Below are 19386 nucleotides of genomic sequence, written 5' to 3' on the forward strand. Positions count from 1 at the left end.
GGAGATCTGTGAGGCTGAGCAAGCAAGATGAAGATCCTCCATCTGAGGCTGGGAGGGAGTAGGGAAGGCTGTGATGGATAATTAAAGACTTGTGTTCATTGAGTGTCTCTCTTGTGGGACAGTGGGAGTCAGGAGGGACTGGAGATATGATAGAAATACTCTACATAACCCTCTTCCTTAAACAAGCACATTATGATATTTATTACTAACCAAATGTGATTCTGTTTACATATCACATATTACAGAGATGTAGTAACTGGTGTCTGAGGTGCCTAAGAAGTTGGAGGACAGTCTTAGCAGTGCCTGAGTTCAATGGGAATGTTTAAACTGCATCTTCACTTTGATGATAACTTAAAGAAAGCATTTTGATCAGTTTAAAATATAACCTTTCGCATTGGCAGGGTTAGTTTATAATGAAAAGACATTTTTATAGACTATAACTTTGGTTTCTTAAGTTAATATTGTTCAAACTAGGGTCCAAAACATATTCTTACAGGTGTATCCATTTAAAAATTCTTTTATTCACTGTGGAAACTAGAATATTGATCTGAACCTCAAAGGATGTGTGGGTTCATATGGGTGTGAAAGGAGGAGAAAGGTGTTTCCATGAGAGGAGAGAGTTAGATCAGGGATGATCGTGGTGCCTTTGGGATGCCTGGGAACTTGAAGGATATATCAGTTTCAGGTTTCTAGATATTCTACCTGACACTGATATGTCAGGAATGTGGGGACCACTCTTCCCTCTACTATTGTAAATACCTACCTTTTTCTGATGGATGCAGGGAGTTTTTTAAGTCTTTTTGTTGAGAAGGTAACTCTTATAGTCCTCTTGTAAAGAATCACCTTCTAACTCTCATGTTATTGATCATAAAATTTTCTTTCTCTGATAGAATGTGAATTTAGTTTCCTTAGGACTTCTGAGTGGTTAATATTTCTTACAGAGACATCTAAAGGAAGCCCGTTGCCTCATCCCTTCAGGTGTTTGCTAGGTACTCAGGAAGCAGGTGGTCCCCCAGGGAGTAGAACACTAAAGGGTCATTGTCTTTTTTAGGTATCACCCCCTCATCTTGCACCTGGACTTGGTGTTAGGGATTTGTTCCTCTCAAATATCACTGATGTTCTCTTGAATTATTTTTCTTTTGGTCAGAAAACATCCCAGATCAGTGGTCTTTAGTCATCTTCATTTTGCAGGACAGCTTTACTAGGTTTATTACTAAAACAGCAACGTATCAGATTGCCAGCCTGTTTGTGTACCCGTGTAGGATAACAAGTGGTTGGTCTTTTAAAATATTTGTTAAGTAAAGCTGTCTCTCTCTCTGTCTTTTTTTTCTTTGCAGATTCCAACAAGATTATGGCAGAGCAGAGCCACATGCAAAAGCAGCTGGATTTACAGAATGGTAGCTTAGAGGCAGGCTTTGTGGAGAATTCCCTCGAAAACGATTCCCAAAACATGATGGAGAGCCTGAGCCCAAAGAAATATTCTTCCAGTCTGAGATTTAAAGCCAATGGAGACTGTTCTGGCTCCTATTTAACCCTCTCACAACCTGTGCCTGCTAAAAGAAGCCCTTCTCCTTTGGGAACCAGTGTCAGAAGTAGCCCTTCTTTGGCCAAAATTCAGGGAACTAAGCAGTTCTCTTGCGATGGAAGTGACAAAAGTATTTCCATGAAACCGCCCACCCCTTTACGCAGCACTTCACCCTCCCTTAGTGGATATGCACTTGGGAGAGCAGACTTTGATCATTTTCTTGGCCGGGACGCCGAAAGGTCCTTGAGGCTTTCAGAGAAGCCTCCCTATTCCAAATATAGCTCAAGGAATAAATCCCACGACAATGTCTACTTTCTCGGAGGGCTGGAAGGCCGCAAAGCATCTGGCTCGCTCCTGACCATGTGGAATGGAAGTTCCCTGAGTGACACTGGCTCCTCGCCCATCAACAGGTCAGGGGCGGCCAGCATGCCTTCAAGCCCAAAGCAAGCCAGGAAAATAAGCATCCAGGACAACCTGACACTTCAGCCCAAGTTGAGCAGACACCGGGAGCCGGCATCTGAAAACATCAGTTTAAGAACCAGGAAGTACTCTAGCGGCAGCCTGAGTCACATGGGCGCCTACAGCCGCTCTCTCCCCAGGTTGCATAGAGCCACCGAGAACCAGTTGGCACCCCTCAGTCTGCCTCCAAGAAGCTCTCTGGGCAATTCCAAACGAACGAAACTGGGGGAAAAGGATCTACCTCATAGCATCATAGACAATGACAATTACCTGAATTTTTCTTCTTTGAGCTCAGGAGCTTTGCCCTACAAAACCTCTGCCTCCGAGGGCAGTCCGTACGTGAGTTCCACCCTCAGCGTGCCTGCCAGTCCTCGAGTGGCTCGCAAGATGCTTCTGGCCTCCACCTCCTCCTGCACCTCTGACGACTTTGACAGGGCTTCCTACTCGGGTACCAGCCCTGGTCATTCGTTTCCTCCTGGGGAGCTGGACCGAGCGTTTGCAGCCAGAAGGAACTTCTCATGTGGATCTGTCGAGTTTGATGATGCAGACTTGGACAGCCTCAGACAGGCCTCAGGAACCCCCCAGCCTGTCCTTCGGGAACGGAAAAGCAGCATTAGCTCCATTTCCGGACGAGACGACCTGATGGATTATCACCGGCGGCAGAGGGAGGAGAGACTCAGGGAGCAGGAGATGGAGCGATTGGTAATCTCTTCATCTGACTTGACCTCACTGTTTCATTGAGCAGCTTCTTGGAGACAAGCTCCAAGGATACACGTGGGCGTGTGGAATTTCCCAGTGTGCCAGCTCCTGGTGTCCCTTCCTAGATTTCCTCCTGCTAACCTTCCCCTTCCCAAATCACTATTATTAGTCACATAGGGCTGTTTTGAAGGCCTACATGTGCCTAATGTTATATTAAATTGCTCTGCAGAGGCCTCACAAGTATAAACTCTTGATAAATCTAACAAAGGTAGTTGTGAATTTTACTGAGTTTCTTTAAAAGTCTTAGGGACTTTTAAGACTATGAGGAAAAACTGACATATATTATTTACGTCATCAAATTTGAATGTATATACTATGATAGTAATAGTGAAATGACAACTCACTGGGAATTAGGCAGTAAGTTTTTCTGTATAGCAAGTTGTCTGAGAAGTTGAAAGGTTGCCCCACTGGTGCTCAACCTTTTTTCTGCACTGTATACACACAGATACACACACACCACACATCATACTTCAGCCATGTCTTAATACATGTAATGACTACAAACTTCGCATGTCCCCCAAAGTTACTGAGTTGTCTTTTTCTGCGGATTTATGATTACTATAAAAATATTGAAAATAGTAAGAGGGAACAGGAGAGTCCCACTAATGAATGAGAACAAGCTGGCACATTTTTCTATTCTGTTTTCTTTTAAGCATAAGTTTTTTAGGGTGAATACCTGCCAGATTATTTTGATTCATTAATGATTTCCTTAATGTGGGAAGCAGTAGGATGGTAGAGCTGATATTCTGAAGTATAGGAGTATCAAAGTATTTTAGTTACTAAAAAAGAGTATGCTGGAATAAAATTTCTGAATCCTATACAAAGCTAGTTAATGCCCAACCGGACAGTAAAATTTTAACTTTTGGATTATAATGAACTGAAACTATTTACATCTGTACAGGACAGAATTTTCTTGAAATTTTAGAAAAGTAATTATCTGCAGCTCTTGGTCAGTTAATGTCTGTCCTTACAGAGTTTCCAAATGTCCTGATCCATATACTAGTGAATGAAGACAAATGTGTATGCCCCAAAGAACTTGGTGTCCTGTGGGTGGGGATAGCAGTTTCTTTGTTACCATACATAATCTCCAAATATTTTTCATGATCACAAAAAGACATTATATTTGGGCTTGATTCACTGACATAAATTAGAAAAGGTTGTAATTAGCATATAAAGGCCTTCTTGTATGTGAATAGCAAACCTAGCACTGTACTGTACTGAACAACTCTCATTGATAAAACCAGAGAATCTATCTGATAATTTATTAAGGTATCTGAAGGCAATGGCACTCCACTCCAGTACTCTTGCCTGGAAAATGCTATGAACGAAGGAGTCTGGTGGGCTGCAGTCCATGGGGTCGCTAAGAGTCGGATACGACTGAGCGACTTCCCTTTCACTTTTTACTTTCATGCATTGGAGAAGGAAACGGCGACCCACTCCAGTGTTCTTGCCTGGAGAATCCCAGAGATGAGGGAGCCTGGTGGGCTGCTGTCTCTGGGGTCGCACAGAGTCGGACACGACTGAAATGACTTAGCAGCAGCAGCAAGCAAACATTTCAGTGGCTTCATCTCTCCAGAGGTCTTCCTTAAATGCTTTCATTTACTCTTCTGTTCTAAGGAAAAAGAAACCAAACTTGAAGTTCATTGACAGCAGGTTTCATCTTTAGCATATGTAAGTGTTGGTAAAGTTCTCTTTCCTCTAGTTTTCCCAAATCTGCTAAGGTTCCTGGCAATCCAGTGACCTTTCTTACTGCCTGTAAGGTTGGTGTCCTATAAGCCACAAACAGGTCCTAGATCAACTTCTTAGGAGAGGTTTTGGGTATTAACTTCAGATATGAGGTTATAACCCTTTTTCCTTTATCAAGAGCTTGTAATAAGAAATGCGGCTTATTTTTAAGTAGACAGTCTACATTTGTCTGCTATTGCATTGTCTATTTGTCTGATTACATCCCAGTGAAACAGAAAACAGATTCTTATTGAGTGTTTGCAAATAATGTTATTGCTATTAAAAAGTAAAGTGACTCAGAAAAAAATATCACTTCCTGAATTCTGAGAGGCCAAGAACAAACTGCCATTGAAAGAATGTTTCATTTAGTTTGCAAAATTGGAGTCAACTGAATTGAGGGTTAGAGAATGATCAAGATGAATGGTAAAAGGGTTTTCCCCATCAGAAAATAGAACATTAAGATTAATGCCAATAATTTTCCAAAACACATATCTGCGTTTGGAAATCAGATTTCCAGTTTCAGTTCCATGAGTTCTATATAATTAATTCTTATTCCTCTAGTATTGAGTCATTAATTTGATTTCATATAGTCATTTATTTCTGGACTAAATGAAGTCCTGAAAGTCTGATTTAGTTGCTAGTACTATATGATACTTGCCTATGTAATGCCAGCTCTTCTGTCAGCTTCTGCCCATTAAGTCCATTCTTTGAAATATTAAGAGTAAAGAGTGTCTGGTAAAGTTCTGTCCGTGAGGCTCTGAGACTGTCTTTCTTTGTTAAAGGCTCATCCTCGTCTATAAGCAGTCTTTCGGTAAGCATGAGAGGAAACCACAGACTATTGGGTGAGGGTAAGGGCAAGTGGCTGTGGTTAATCTATAGTTAATTTAACAAACTTGATCAACAAGAAGGAAAGTTTGAATCTTCCATTATGCAATAGGATGTTGATCTTATTTAATTAGTGTTTCACATAAGGGTAAGAACATATTACAGAGGGATATTGATGTATATCCAGGGCCTTTCCATCGGTATGCAATCACTGAGCTTTATAAAATTTTACCTATAAAAAATTAAATGAGGGAAGGCTGAGCTTCTCATTTGATCTGACAAATCTTCCTATGCATTTTTTGATAGTGTTGAGCTGTTTATACAAGGGGTGTAGTGAATAAACCTCAAATATTTCTAGCATTCTTTTTGTAAGATTAAGAAAAAAAAAAAACTTTGTCATTGCCCAAGGGTCCTCTGGGAAAACTTAGAGATAGTTCAAGTGTGAAAGGTATCTTTGAAAAATTTGTTTTCCTGAATTTAGGGTCTGATCTTGGGAAGGCAAAATCAAATATTAATTAGAGATTAATAATATATTATGGATCCCTGAGAAAATGAATGTTGCAGTTTGATTACCTGATAAAATGAGGATAAGTTATTTATTATAAATAATAAATCTTAAAGTAATCAGAAATGACCTATTTTGATCATTTTAAATATGCAAGTATATATCCCAGTTAAGACAAGGCACGACAGATTAGTCTTTTCAGATGCTGAAACTCTTCTCTCTGGACAGATTACAAAAATAAACTTTTACTACCTTTTGTAAGCATAGGCTGATTTCTCCAAGATTAGTAAGTAGATCCTTTCATTAAGAGATAATTCTGTTTTAGCTTTACATTAATAGGATGCTTCTCATTAAAAAGTTACTTCATAAATTCATCAGTGCTATTCAGATTTTGCCAAAATTTTAACATTTTATTACATCTTTACAGAACTAACTTTGTAAATGTTATAAACCAAGTCAAATATGCTCCTTTTCTGCAAATCTCAAATTTTCATGTAATTTTATTCAAAGTACCATTGATTTACAATATTACTTTCAGATGTACAACATGGTGATTCAATATTTTTATAGATTATATTCACTTAAAGTTATTATAAGATAGTGACTATATTCCCTGTGCTATACCATATGTCATTGAAGTTTTTTATTTTATACGTAGTGATTTGTGCCTCTTAATTCCCTACTCCTGTAAGTCCCTCCCCTCCACCCTCTCCCCACAGGTAACTACTAGTTAGTTCTCTATGTCTCTGAGTCTGTTTCTGTTACATTTATTCGTTTTATTTTTTAGATTCTACATGTAAGTGCTAACGTACAATATTTGTCTTTCTCCAGCTGACTTATTCATTAAGCATAATATTCTACAGGTCCATCTGTGTTACTGCAAATGGGAAAACGGCATTCTTTCTGTAGCTGAGTAATATTGCATTGTCTCTGTATACCACATCTTCTTTTTTCATCGTCTGTCAATATTTATCTACTTGTTTGAAAGTGATAGTCATGTAAATTCTAGAAGATCTACATTTTGTACTCCCTCCCCCACATCTTGAGTTTTGGATGTCACGCTTTACATCTTCGTGTCTATCCCTTCGTTGTTTATTGTAGTTATAACTGATTTTACAATTTTTGTCTTTTAGTCTTCCTGCTCGATTCTTATCCACAGCCTTTACTATAAATTTGCCCCACCTGTGGGATTTTTCCTTTCCTATAAATTCTCACTTCTTGTTGTAGCCTTTTGTTTTCTTCTTAAAGAAGACCATTGAACACTTCTTTTACAATCACATTAGAATTGATGAACTCAATATTTTCTTGTCTGAGAAGTACTTCCTCTCTTCTTCACTTCTGAAGGATAACCTTGTTGGGTAGAGTATCCTAGGTTGCAAGTTTTTCCCTTTCAGCATTTTAGATATATCATGCTACTCCCTTCTGGCCTGCAAAGTTTCTGAAGAAGAAAGAACTGATAACTTTGTGGGGATTCCCTTGTATGTGGCTCTGTTTTTGTCTTGCTGCCTTTAAAATTCTCTCTTCATAATTAACATTTGCCATTTTAACTATGATATATCTTGATGTGGGTCTTTTTCAGTTCATCTCATTTGGGACTACCTATGCATCCTGTACCTGGATATCTGTTCCCTTCTTCAGATACATTTCCCACCCCATCCCTCTCTCTCTTCTTCTTGACGGAACCCTATAATGTGAATATTGTAGTGCTTGATACTGTTCCAGAGGTTCCTTAAACCATCCTGATTTTTTAAAATTTGTCTTTCTTTCTGTTATTATGATCAGGTGATTTCCTTTTTTTCTGTCTTTTAGATCACTTATCACTAGGTCTATCACCTCGTCTTCTTTTAATTCCTTCTAGTGTATTTTCATTTCTGTTATTGTTTTCTTCAGCTCTGACTGGTTCTTTTTGGTTTCTTATATTTTCTAGTTCCTTGTTGAAATTCTCACTGTGTCCATCTATTCTTTTCTCAAATACAGTTATAAGCACTTTTACAATTAATGCTTTTAATTTTTTACCTGGTAAATTATCTAATCTTTAGGGGTGTTCTCAGTACTGTTTTTTGTTCTGCCATTTGAAACAAACTCCTATGTCTTCTCGTTTTGTTTAAATTTCTCTGTTCCTATGGAATTAGGTGAATAGTTACCTGTTACAGTTGTGAAGGTGTGTCCTTGTGTGGGAGTGTCCCTATGCAGTCTGTGTGAACTCAGTGGCTTTAGTGGGGAAGTTGGATCTGAAGTGAGCATGGATGGCACTTTCCCATGGGGTGTGTTGTCAGCTGTCACCTTTGTAGGAGGTCACAACAGAGATGGAGAGGTGGAGCCAGGGCCTCTTGTAAACCTGGGCTTCTCCTATGCTTAATGACTGACATCCGTCTATTGGAGGCAGGCCCAGCTCTCAGGGTGCTGGAGCAAAAGCCCTTTGGGTTGGATTCAGACTGGTTCCATTCCCTCTGATTGTGTGCTTTCTCTTCACAGTGGCACTTCCACCCTAGAGAAGAGCAAGCCAGAGCTAGAAGGCCTGGTTTCGGCACTGGATTCAGACTGTGTTGCATGCTGAGACAGTCCCAGCAAGCCGGTCAGAGCCCCAGGCAGTTTCCAGGTTGTTGCCTTCAGGACCACTTGCAGCCTAATCTGCCTTTACCCTTTTCAGAGACTGAACATGGTTGAGCTGGCTCTACTTCCTCTGTGTGCACATCCCTCAGTCTTCCAAAAACAGCAGCGTTGCCCCTAGTATGGTGCAGCAATAGGGCAAGAGGGACTGCAGTAGGCACCCTGTGCAGGCAGGGCTGCAGGGTAGAATGGTTGTGAGAAACCATCTAGAGCCTTGGGCAGTTTCGGTCGGCTTTCTGCCCCTTGCTCTGGGAGTAAGGAAACCTGTGTGCTCTTCGCATGTAAGTCCCACTGGTTTTCAAAGCACCTGAAGGGTCACATTTTCTGGCATTTTACCTAGGACTGGGGTGCCCAGTATTTGGCTTGAATCCATCACTCTCCAGGGAGGATCCCTGAGCCAGTGATAACCCCTTCATCTTCTGCATCCCCTCATGGAGATGCGAGTACCAACATCATAGTTTTCCCTCCCTTCCTACTTAACTGTGTGTGGGCCCTTCTTTACAGCCTTGGTTGTAGAAGAGCCTCAAAGTTGTGCTCATTGGAAGTTGCTCCACACGTTTGTACTTTTAATGTGTGTGTGGTAGGGGCAGTTGAGCTCAGCATCCTCTTTCCACTATCTTGAACTCCCTAACATCCCAATGGACAGTTTTTTAATTTCTGTCAACTTTTTGTTCTTCACAGTCTTCTTTCACTTTCTGGAACAACCAGACACTAAGGCAAATGACTTAAGATATTGTAAATTATGTTCAAGGTGACACATCACAGGATGTAATTACTGTTGATATAAAAAGACTTGTCACAATTATAATTCAGTGTAGTTGAACATCAATTTTGTATTTTTTAATCTTATACTGTATATAGAAATAATCTTAGCATCTTTTCAGTAAACTAGTACATTAAAGAAGTTCAGATCAACTAATCTGTGATAAAACTAATCTAAACTTATCTGAAACATGAAATTATACTTGTATTATACTATGCACTGATAAGATAATGCAAAGACATATACTGTTTTTTAAACTAAATTATCAAATCAGTGTTTGATAATTTGTATAAAGATTCACTTTAGTCATATAAACTTGTTTTCCATGGAAAAGAAAACTGTTTCTGAAGTCAAGACTTTTGATGAAGAAGGTCTTTTTCTTAAAAAGAATACATTTAAATTTTTAGAATTTCATTTTGGGAGAATTTTGGGAATATTAGATTTATTTAAATGCTTATTAGTCTCTATAAACCAATCATAATAGAGGTCCTTTATTTTAATTTATTGTTATCTTCAGGAAGTAGGAAAATATTTCACTCTCACATGGTGATATTTTTTCTCAGTTAGAGACTGGGCAAAAAATATTGTCCTGATTTGAGTTCATAGATAGAAAAATAACAGATGAGAAAGAACAACAAACAAATGCTGGACCATGCTCACTGGAGAAAGGCTGGCTTCCAGTTCTACCTGATGGATCACCAAGTGGTCAAATCATAAAGCCAGATTCCCAGTTATTGCGCCATTAATGCAGAAAATTATCAGTTATTTGCAAACCAAAACCCCGCTCAGACGCAGACAAGAATCAGAGACACAGAGTAGGTAAACACAGATGTTAGAGGACAGTGAGTCAGTGAGGGTGAAGTTCTGCTGCCATTTGAGATTTACTCCAGGAGCCAGGAAAAGCTGTGCCTGGGCTTCCAGCCCATGAGATATTGTTCATGAGAAGTACAGTTCAACTGGCTCTTCAGGATCCACTGGGACAATTAACTGGAATCTCCATGTTGTCCAAGCATAATTTTCAAAAAATAAACCCAACTCTTAAACAAATATAAAATTAATAGATGCCAAAAATTTATTGAATTCATTAAGGAGGAAACCGAGCAGGATAAAGTAGTTACGCTAAGCATAATTTCTGTAGCATTTTTAACTTAAGTTTTGACTATCTCAGTGCTTCATTTGGATTTTTTTTTTACATGTGCAATCTTTATTTGAAAACTTAAGATAATTATTTAAAATATTAAAGACTGAACCCTAATCATGAACCTCCAAAGACCTACTAATGGGGTACAACTGTTCACAGTGAGTCAGCATTAAATAGCTTCCAAGTGCTGTGCTATTTGAGTTGTTTCGTTTTTAATAATTTTTCTTCCTTCTTTCTGGCTCTAAGCTGCTAGTTTTTCTTTTGTCATTGTGCCAATCTTTTTTTAATTTATAACTTTTAGGAACCAGATATCAAGCCTGTTTAAAAATATTGCCAACTGTGAGTTACTAGGTGCAAGTGAGATCTTGAGCGGGTCCTGTGTGCATGAAGTGTGTGTACTTCAGCTCATAGACCTTGTGACATCATTTTGGGCTGGTGAGTGGTCATTTAAACTTCCCAGTTCTGAGCTGTTTTCCAAGTAGAGGTAATGGATAAGGTACCTCTAATGGGCTGGGATGCTGACCTTTTGACAAACTAGATGTTTCAAAGACTAAAGAAATCATTATAAAGTAGACAGAATATTCTTTTGTTCATCTCATTTGAGTCCTGCCTCCCTTCCAGTAATGTAGAGGTAGTGATGGCCCTCTAGTTCATCTTATGGTCCAAGACAGTCAAAGTCATTTTAAGAAGAAAAGAGGAAAATTAAAAGCTTAAAGCAAATCCTACTGCTATTAAGACTCTATTTGGCTCCATCACCAAAAGCATCTGTGTGCTATTGTGGAGAACTAGTGGATTCCCACAGCTTGCTTTGTAGCAATCCAATGTTTTCTTTCTGGTTGATGACAGTCATCTGCAGTGCCTTGATAAACAGCATTGTCGCCATTTAGAACTATGGAGAACCACACTTGGCATTCATTTCTCCATGCATGGAACAAGTTGTAATATGATGCCAGTTCTCATGAGGCACTGTGGAATAAGATCTTCTAACTTTTTACATACGCTACCACCCTGGAGATGAGGTTGACTTCCATGGTATTTATTATTTGAATAGGTGAAATGTCTGAGACAGCAATTGTCTGCAATTTAGAAGATGTTTGTTCTAATAGCCTCTCTGAAAGCACTTTACAACAAAAGAATTTTAAGTTGCAAAGGGCTGGGACCGTGCCTGTCTTACTCACTGCTGTATATCTCTACGTCGTAGCCAAGTATGCAGAATATAGGAAGCAATACACACATGTTTCTAGAAAGTAAATGAATGGCGTTCATTCTGGCTTTCCTTATTCTGTGGCTGAAGTCTGCACCCTTAGTTCCCGGATCTCAAACTTAGGTTTATGCATGTAGTTCTAAGTAACAGTGAGGCTGACTACAAAAGGATGCAAATATCTCAGCATAAATGAATTCTTTTTACTTCTAGAAGCGGAGAAATTCTCTTCCACTTTTTCAATTAAAAATTAAAAAAAGACAGGCATTTTTCTTTATGTTGAAAAATTTGTGGCATTCTTTGTAAGACCTGGTGGTGTTCAAAACCAAGGGTTGCTTACTTTTGAGCAGACAGTAGGTGTAATGTTCTTGAAGTTAAGTGTAATTGAGGATACCTTAGGAGTTAAAATATAAAATGGAATTTTATAAAAGTATATGTTCTCTTATATGAAAGTATATGTTCTTTTACCATATGTAAAATTGATAGCTAGTGGGAAGTTGCTATATAACACAGGAAACTTTATCCAGTGCTCTGTGACAACATAGAGGGATGGGATGGGGTAGGGGTTGGGAGGGAGGTTCAAGAAGGAGGGATATATCACATTGTAGAGCAGAAACCAGTGTAACAGTAAAGTAATTATGAATATCTTAGAAAAGCATAAGGAATCACTTTAATTCAAAAACAATGAAAGGGTAGTAATATTCTATTCATAAATAAAGCATAAATTACCAATAAAAATTATTCAAAAATATATGTGTGTGTGTGTGTGTGTGTGTGTGTGTGTGTTCTTTAATCTCCCTGTGGTGGTAATATACAGATAGCATTTTAGAAGCCAGAGAGTAAACAACCTTGATACTTCAGTTCTATAATTAGAAAAACTTACTTGGGAAACCAAGAAGAGTGAGCATTGTCAGATGGAAGTTACTCCACCTGTAGATGCGCTATGCTTCTATATCTGCTCCTTGCTGCCTCCACTTCCCAGTGACTCCTGACCCCAGAGACAGTTTGGTCATTCAGACTGTTTTGTTCAATTGGACAGCATTTCTTAGTTGGAAGCAGAATGGACAGTGTTATAAGACTGTTTATGGCTGCCTAGCCATCTTTCTTTTTTCCTAAGAAGAATGTGTTTGGAATGTGAAGGCAAACTTAAGTATTGAAAGCTATTTTGTGCTCCCATCTGACTTGAAAGGCATCTGCTTCCTGATGTGGCCTTTCCTCTTGCTACATCCTGACTATAGTTTTAGTATGAGGAAAAAAAAAAAAAAGGTTGTACTAGTGGGAAGCGAGCCACTTAAACTGCAAATGGGGTGAGAGGTTGGTTTACTAACCAAATAAAGTGAGTGGCTCAGTCTTTTTAAAGGGATATTTAGAAATTATGTCTCTTCCTGTATGCTGAGTCAGAATGTCCATTAGTTAATTGATTTAATCTTCAGGTTTAACATAAGCTTTAGAATGATTTGTATCTGTGGAGCTGTGCTTTTCTTAGCTCTGATGTTTAAAACAGCTGGTCAGCTCTCTGCCTTCTTTCACTTTCAGGCCTTTTGGATGGTTTATAGTCTGCTGCAGAAACACAAAGTGAGCTGTAAATGTGAACTATGTAGTTTTAAACTTCCTTACATTGAGAAAAACTTAAAGAAGTTAATTACGATATGTTGGATATTGGTCAGTACAGGATTAGATTGGTAATACTGTATACTGTCTAAGCTATCAGTTCTCTAAGCCAACTTCTTCCATTACTCATACAATAAGAGTAAATCTATAATTAGTAGATAATATAAAGTAGACTGTTATCTGTGGTCAGATCACCTTGGATCATGACAGAATAAAGATTTTATCTTTTACATAGCAAATTGCTGGCTTAAATGTAGATGTTCAGTAAATATTGAAGGAATTTATTCTTTGCAAACTGGAGTTGCCAGCTATCCCCAGTTACCTGAGAATAGAAAGTTATCCATCTTTTTTTTTCTTCTTCAGTTGGAGGACTAGATGGGTAGAAGAGGAATGGGAAGGGGAAAAAGCATTTGGCAATATCTAATGACTCCACATTGGGGAAACAGAGCCAAAAGTCTTAGTATAATTTTGTGTTACAGTAGTCTGTGACAGTTGCTGTTAAAAGCGAGTTCCTCTGTACTTGAGAGCAAACCCTAGGTTCTTGTTACAGTGGCAGTACAAGTTCTTTCCTCTTGATGGTGCCAAACATTTAAAAATCCCTGCTTAGAGCTGAGGGATGTGTACTGTGCACCTCAGGTGCATAATCAGCTTTCTCAGGCTAAATGCTGGAATACAGAGTGTAGCTTAGACTAAAAGGAGGCCCCGTATCCCACTATGTCACTTATGGGGAAAGTTACATTCTTTTTTTAAAGTGATAAATCATTTTAGAAAAACATGAACTGAATGAAAATGGAAAACAGTATATATCAATATCAACAGGTATATGGGAGAGGGGAGATGAGAGAAGACTATTGATTCTTTGTAGGAAAAAGGATCTCCATATTTGTTGTCAAATTACTTCATATTTCTAAATTAAAAGCCATTTATTGACCTGCCTTTGAAGATCTGTCATCAAATAGTAGATTTAGTGACTGCTGGCTAATTCTTATAATGAGAAATTTTCCCTCTCTGTTCTACAAAAGTTTATGGGAATATTTGCTATGAAGACTATTTTTAAAGTTTGAGGTTGATTCTTAAAAAAAAAAAAAAAAAGTCCAAAACAAGTATTTGAAATTAAACACTTTCATCACTTTTTCAATGACTGAATTTTGATTCAGTCATCTCAATGTGTAGGTTAAGACATTTTAGAAGGCACTTTTAAAAAGTTTATATTTTAGAGGTAGCTGTAGATTCCCATGCAATTAATTGTAAGAAATAGTTCAGAGATCCTCTACCCAGTTTCTTCCAGTGGTAACATCTTGTGCACTCTGGTACAATATAATAACCAGTGTTACCAGGTCCAGGCTCCTACTGCTTGCCTCATGACATGCCAATAAATAGAGAAGTTGTTGGGGCAAGAAATAGCAGCTTTATTCAGAAGGGCAGCAGACAGAAGATGGTGTACTAGTGCCCCATCTTACCGAAGTTAGAATTCAGACTTATACTGAAAGTGGGGAGGGGGCTGGTTGTGGCAAACTTATTGCTGTTGGAATCCTTTCTTCTTGCAGCTGTCCATGTAGGTTAGGTCATGGTATTCCTGTAAACCTCCAATAAGAAAAATGTTATTCTGTGTTCTACAACGTTTTATCTCTATATGAATGAAAAAGTATTATACTTTAAAAAATATAGCCCTTGAGAATGGGCTATCATGTATTTCAGCCTATAGGCAACATTCCTAACTTGTAGCAAAAGCAGTAAAATATAAAGGGTAAAGAAACAGATCTAATACGGAGTCAGCTTTGTTCTTCCCTATTATAGCAGATATATGCTGATACATAGCAGGATGACGATGCAGTCAAGACTCAGAGCAGTTCTAACACCACAAGGGTTCTTCTCCTGTTATCCTTTTTATAGCTGCCCCTGCTTTCCTCCTACCCTCATCTCCTCCTCAACCCTTGGCAATCACTGGTCTGTTCTCCATTTCTGTTTCTGTCATTTCAGGAATGTTACACAAATATAATCAGATACTATGTAACCCTTTGCATTTGGCTTTTTCCACTGCATAATGCCCTATAGAGATTGAGTCAATTTGTTGCTGTTATTGCCTTTTCTTCGGTTCTAAGTCTGGGATTTATGAGACAAAAGAAAATCCCAGGGAATTTGTCTCTGCCTTTCCTTGAGACTCTAGTTTCCTAGCTGATCTGCTGCTTTCTCCCCATTTTTCAGAGTCTTATGTTTGTCCTATATATAAAATTTTCGAGGTTCTTAGTTGTACTTTAGTGAGAAGAATAGGGGAAAGGATCTCTACACCATCTTCCCAGAAGCAGAAATCAGTAAGATTGGTTTTTCAAAGTTCAGAACAGCCAAGAAATTTGGTGAAATCTAATTGACTGCAAGGGAGATATATTTCTGTGGGAGTGTGTTCTTTGAAGAATTTTGGTTTGGAAAAATTGATGTTTTTCTCATTCAAACTTGCCAAGACCCTATCCCAGATCTGGGATTGTAGTTTAGATTTTGAAAAAAAGATAATTTTAAGAAAACACTAAGTACAGTTAAAAAGAACAAGTTTTTTCAGACATGTATTTCTTTCATTTTGATTATAGAATAGCAGAGCCAGAACTTTGAAAAGTTGGACTTTTCTATCCGCTTATGAAGACCAAGGCCTAAATCATGTCAGACAGATTATAATTTTTGAAAGCTGCCTTGGAAGAAAGCAGAATATCATTACTTTCCTAACAACTTAAATAAAGTGAAAGTGAAGTTGCTCAGTCGTGTCCGACTCTCTGCCACCCCATGAACTGTAGCCTACCAGACTCCTCCATCCAGGATTTTCCAGGCAAGAGTAGTGGAGTGGGTTGCTATTTCCTTCTCTAGAACATCTTTCCAACCCTGGGATTAGAACCAAGGTCTCCTGCATTGCAGGCAGACGCTTTACCATCTAAGCCACCAGGGAAGCCCAAAGAAAGAAGACTTCATTGTTTACTTTTAATTTCTATATGTAAAACTCTATAGCATGCTTTTAAAATTATTGCACGTTGTATTTCCCATGAGGTATATCTCCCATAGATGGTTGTTGGCAATACTTTTAGTTGATATGTGATAGCCCACCCTTCTTTTTTATACGTTACACCTTCCTACTTTTTCAATCCAGCAACTTCTTTACGCATTAAAAAAAAACTATATTTTTTAAGATAGATTTTCAAATGTGAAGATTGAGTTTGGGTATCTCTTATACACTGGTTTTGATTGAACAGAATAAAATATTATATAAAATTCTAAAAGTATTTCAGTGGGTTATACATTGTAAACTGTGGTCTTTCAGGAGACACAAACAAATCAAAAAGACCCTCTGGAACTTAGTTAAACCAAGGTGAAAATGTAAGCAAATGACAGTACTCTTGGACTTTTATCATGTTTTCTTTAATGGTATGGAACAATCGCATAATTTCTTTAATAGAAGGGGCTCAAGCACCATGGAGATTTTCTTCTGAAATGGTGATGTAAGAGGAAAAATACCTGGCATATTTTTCTTAAACACTGTAGAAATTATGATTATATTGATCACATGAACTTCCTTTCTTTACAGCCAGTGTTTTTCAGTCTGTAGGGAGAAGTGAATTGTTTTTCTCCTTAAATTTTCTGAGCAGAAGCAATAATGTTATGGAGACATTCATGATGGTCATTTTCTTTCAAATGACATCCTGTAATATTTTAAGTGGATATTTTATAAGAGTAAAACTTTTCAAAACTTGCATGTCTGCCAGTTGATTTTAAATGGCAAAATGATGCCGAAAGGCATCAGGAAAGGACTAAACTACAAAAAATCCTAGATATATGGTCAGAGATTGACTTAAGTCTGCCTAGCAAATGCAAGGAATAACTAGAGGCAGAAAAAAAAAGTTGAGAAAAGATTCTTGGATTAGAAAGGAACATGATTAACTTAATAAAGTGGTAGTGTTTGAGGACATATTTGATGTAGATGAAAATAAAGTATTACCTCAGCATACATTTGTATTATATGTAATCCATATAACTATATGATATTAAATTATGAAACATTAATATTTGTTGTAGTTCAGTCACAAAGTTGTGTCCAACTCTTTTGTGACCCCATGGACTGTAGCCGCCAGGGTTCTCTGTCCAGGGGATTTCCCAGGCAAGAATACCGGAGTGGGTTGCCATGCCCTCCTCCAGGGGATTGTTCTGGCCCAGGGATAGAACCCACAGCTCCTGGCACATCTCCTGCATTACAGGTACTTGTTTACCATTGAGCCACCAGGAAAGCCTGTATTAATATTTAAATATATTTTATCATTGTATTGCATTAAATAAATTATATACTTATATTTATACATATTTTCTAAAGTTTAAGCTCCTCCGGAAGAGGGCCACAGCTAAAAATAATAGTAGAAACAAGCAGACTTAATGGAGCTGTTGACACACCATTTAGTTCTTTTAAAAAATGGTCGGGAGTGTGAGGATTGATTTGTAAAATGGCACTAGGATAACTGAATCTCTCTGGGTATGAGCAAAGGCAGGGTATGATAAGCTCCTCGGGTATGTGAATGAGGCATGTACTCACAGGGCAGGGACACTGATTACCTCTGGCATTTAAGGTGAAGCCAGAGACAACGTGAAATAGAAACCTGGGTTCTACATCAGGGGTGAAGTGTGTACTGGTTAGGAGATGGAGTTTTTGGAAGGTAGTTCTTTCTAGAAGCTACTCCATGGACTTATGCTGTGCGGAATGTATGTTGCTCAGTAGTGGTGGGGTTGGAGGGACCAAATGGCAGTGAGTGACAGAAAAAGATTCCTTCCTCCCTGGGTTACTCTGGCGAGTGGGCTTAGGCACCTAATCTACCACAGGGAAGAATTCTAGGCAATGAGGGAATTCTTTCTCTTTCCACATTGGCAAAGGAATCCCATAGTCTGTGAACTTTCAGGGAGATATTTAGCTGCATAAGATATTTTTCCTGTAGGCCACCTGTGAAGCTTACCCGAGCTTTTGTGTCCAGAGTTTTTATTGGACTTCATGACATAGGCATGGTTAACTTCTGTCTCCAGGTTGATTGATACCACATGACCCAAGGCACCCACTTGAAACCATGTGGTCTTTTTGGAGTAGCCAGCCCCTCCCCTGAGATTATCTGGTGTGGCCAACCTTTCCCTAATCAACAAAAACACTCTTATCAGTTATGACATAGATTACCTTCCAGAAGCCAACAGCAGAAGCAGACCTCTCTTTGGGCAAAGTCAAATTCTTTGTTACACAGCAAATGTGTCTCAAAAGTGGAAGGCAGCATAGATCTGTTTCACGGCCATACCCCGTGGCCCGCATGGGTTGAACGAGGCCTCTGCTCCATGCTTGCTCACTCACAGCCCAGGTTGATGGAGCCAACATCATTGCAGTTTCACTCTGCTATGATAAAGCCAGGCGTGTAATGAATCCTGTGCTGGCTGTTTAGGCAGAAGTGACGCCTGTTGTCTATCAACAGGGATTTACTTTGACCCCACTCCAGCACTCTTGCCTGGAAAATTCCATGGACGGAGGAGCCTGGAAGGCTGCAGGCCATGGGGTTGCTGAAGGTTGGACACAACTGAGTGACTTCACTTTCTCTTTCACTTTAAGGGACATCTCTGAAAACATAGAGACACACAGAAAAGATTTCTAAGCCATTGCTTCTGTTTTTCCTCCTTACAGACCCACCTAATTGAGACATCAGAATTTGATCATGGAGTTTTGGAAATTCTGTTTACATGCTGTCAGCTCGTCTCATTCTACCATCCACTTTTAAACCGAGATCTCTGACCCTCGCTGGTGCACCCTATGAATTTATTCCTAAAATTTATTTAGGGTGTTGGAACCTACTGAGTCCTGATATAAAGAGGAAGAAATTTGACCCATCTCTGCGTGTATATCATTCCTCTTCCTCCAAGAACCCCATCTCTCTAGCCGCATAGTAGCTGTTGATCTTTGAGTATACTGTGATAATTCGTGACTCTATGACTTTGCTTATATGGTCCTTTATAGAAATGCCCTGCCTACCTATCCAGCAGACCAGACTCATATTTATCCTTGAGGACTCAATTCAGATTTCTTTTTCTATAATTTTTGTGCACGGCCTTCCCATAAAAGAATCCATATATTTTCTATAAACCTGTTATCACTGTTTCTTTAGTCAATTGCCTATTTGTGCTTCTTGTTAAAGATCTGAGGGTACAAACGCTGTCTTTTTCTGTCTTTGTAGTCCCAGCACAATACCAGGCAGAGAGTAGCTTAATA

General features: G+C 38.7%; 1 protein-coding gene across 17 annotated transcripts in view; it reads left to right on the plus strand.

Annotated features, from left to right (window-relative positions):
- The window catches only part of PHLDB2 (pleckstrin homology like domain family B member 2), a 241618-nt gene that overhangs the window by 147280 nt on the left and 74952 nt on the right, over window positions 1–19386 (plus strand). For all 17 annotated transcript variants that reach the window (XM_060417562.1, XM_060417575.1, XM_060417585.1 and 14 more), the window contains one exon: window positions 1338–2686. In XM_060417562.1, the coding sequence (XP_060273545.1) occupies window positions 1352–2686 (1335 nt within the window). In that variant the 5' untranslated portion in view covers window positions 1338–1351. The remainder of the gene's footprint in view (window positions 1–1337; window positions 2687–19386) is intronic.

Source organism: Ovis aries, chromosome 1 (genome assembly GCF_016772045.2).
Source record: "Ovis aries strain OAR_USU_Benz2616 breed Rambouillet chromosome 1, ARS-UI_Ramb_v3.0, whole genome shotgun sequence".
NCBI lineage: Eukaryota > Metazoa > Chordata > Mammalia > Artiodactyla > Bovidae > Ovis > Ovis aries.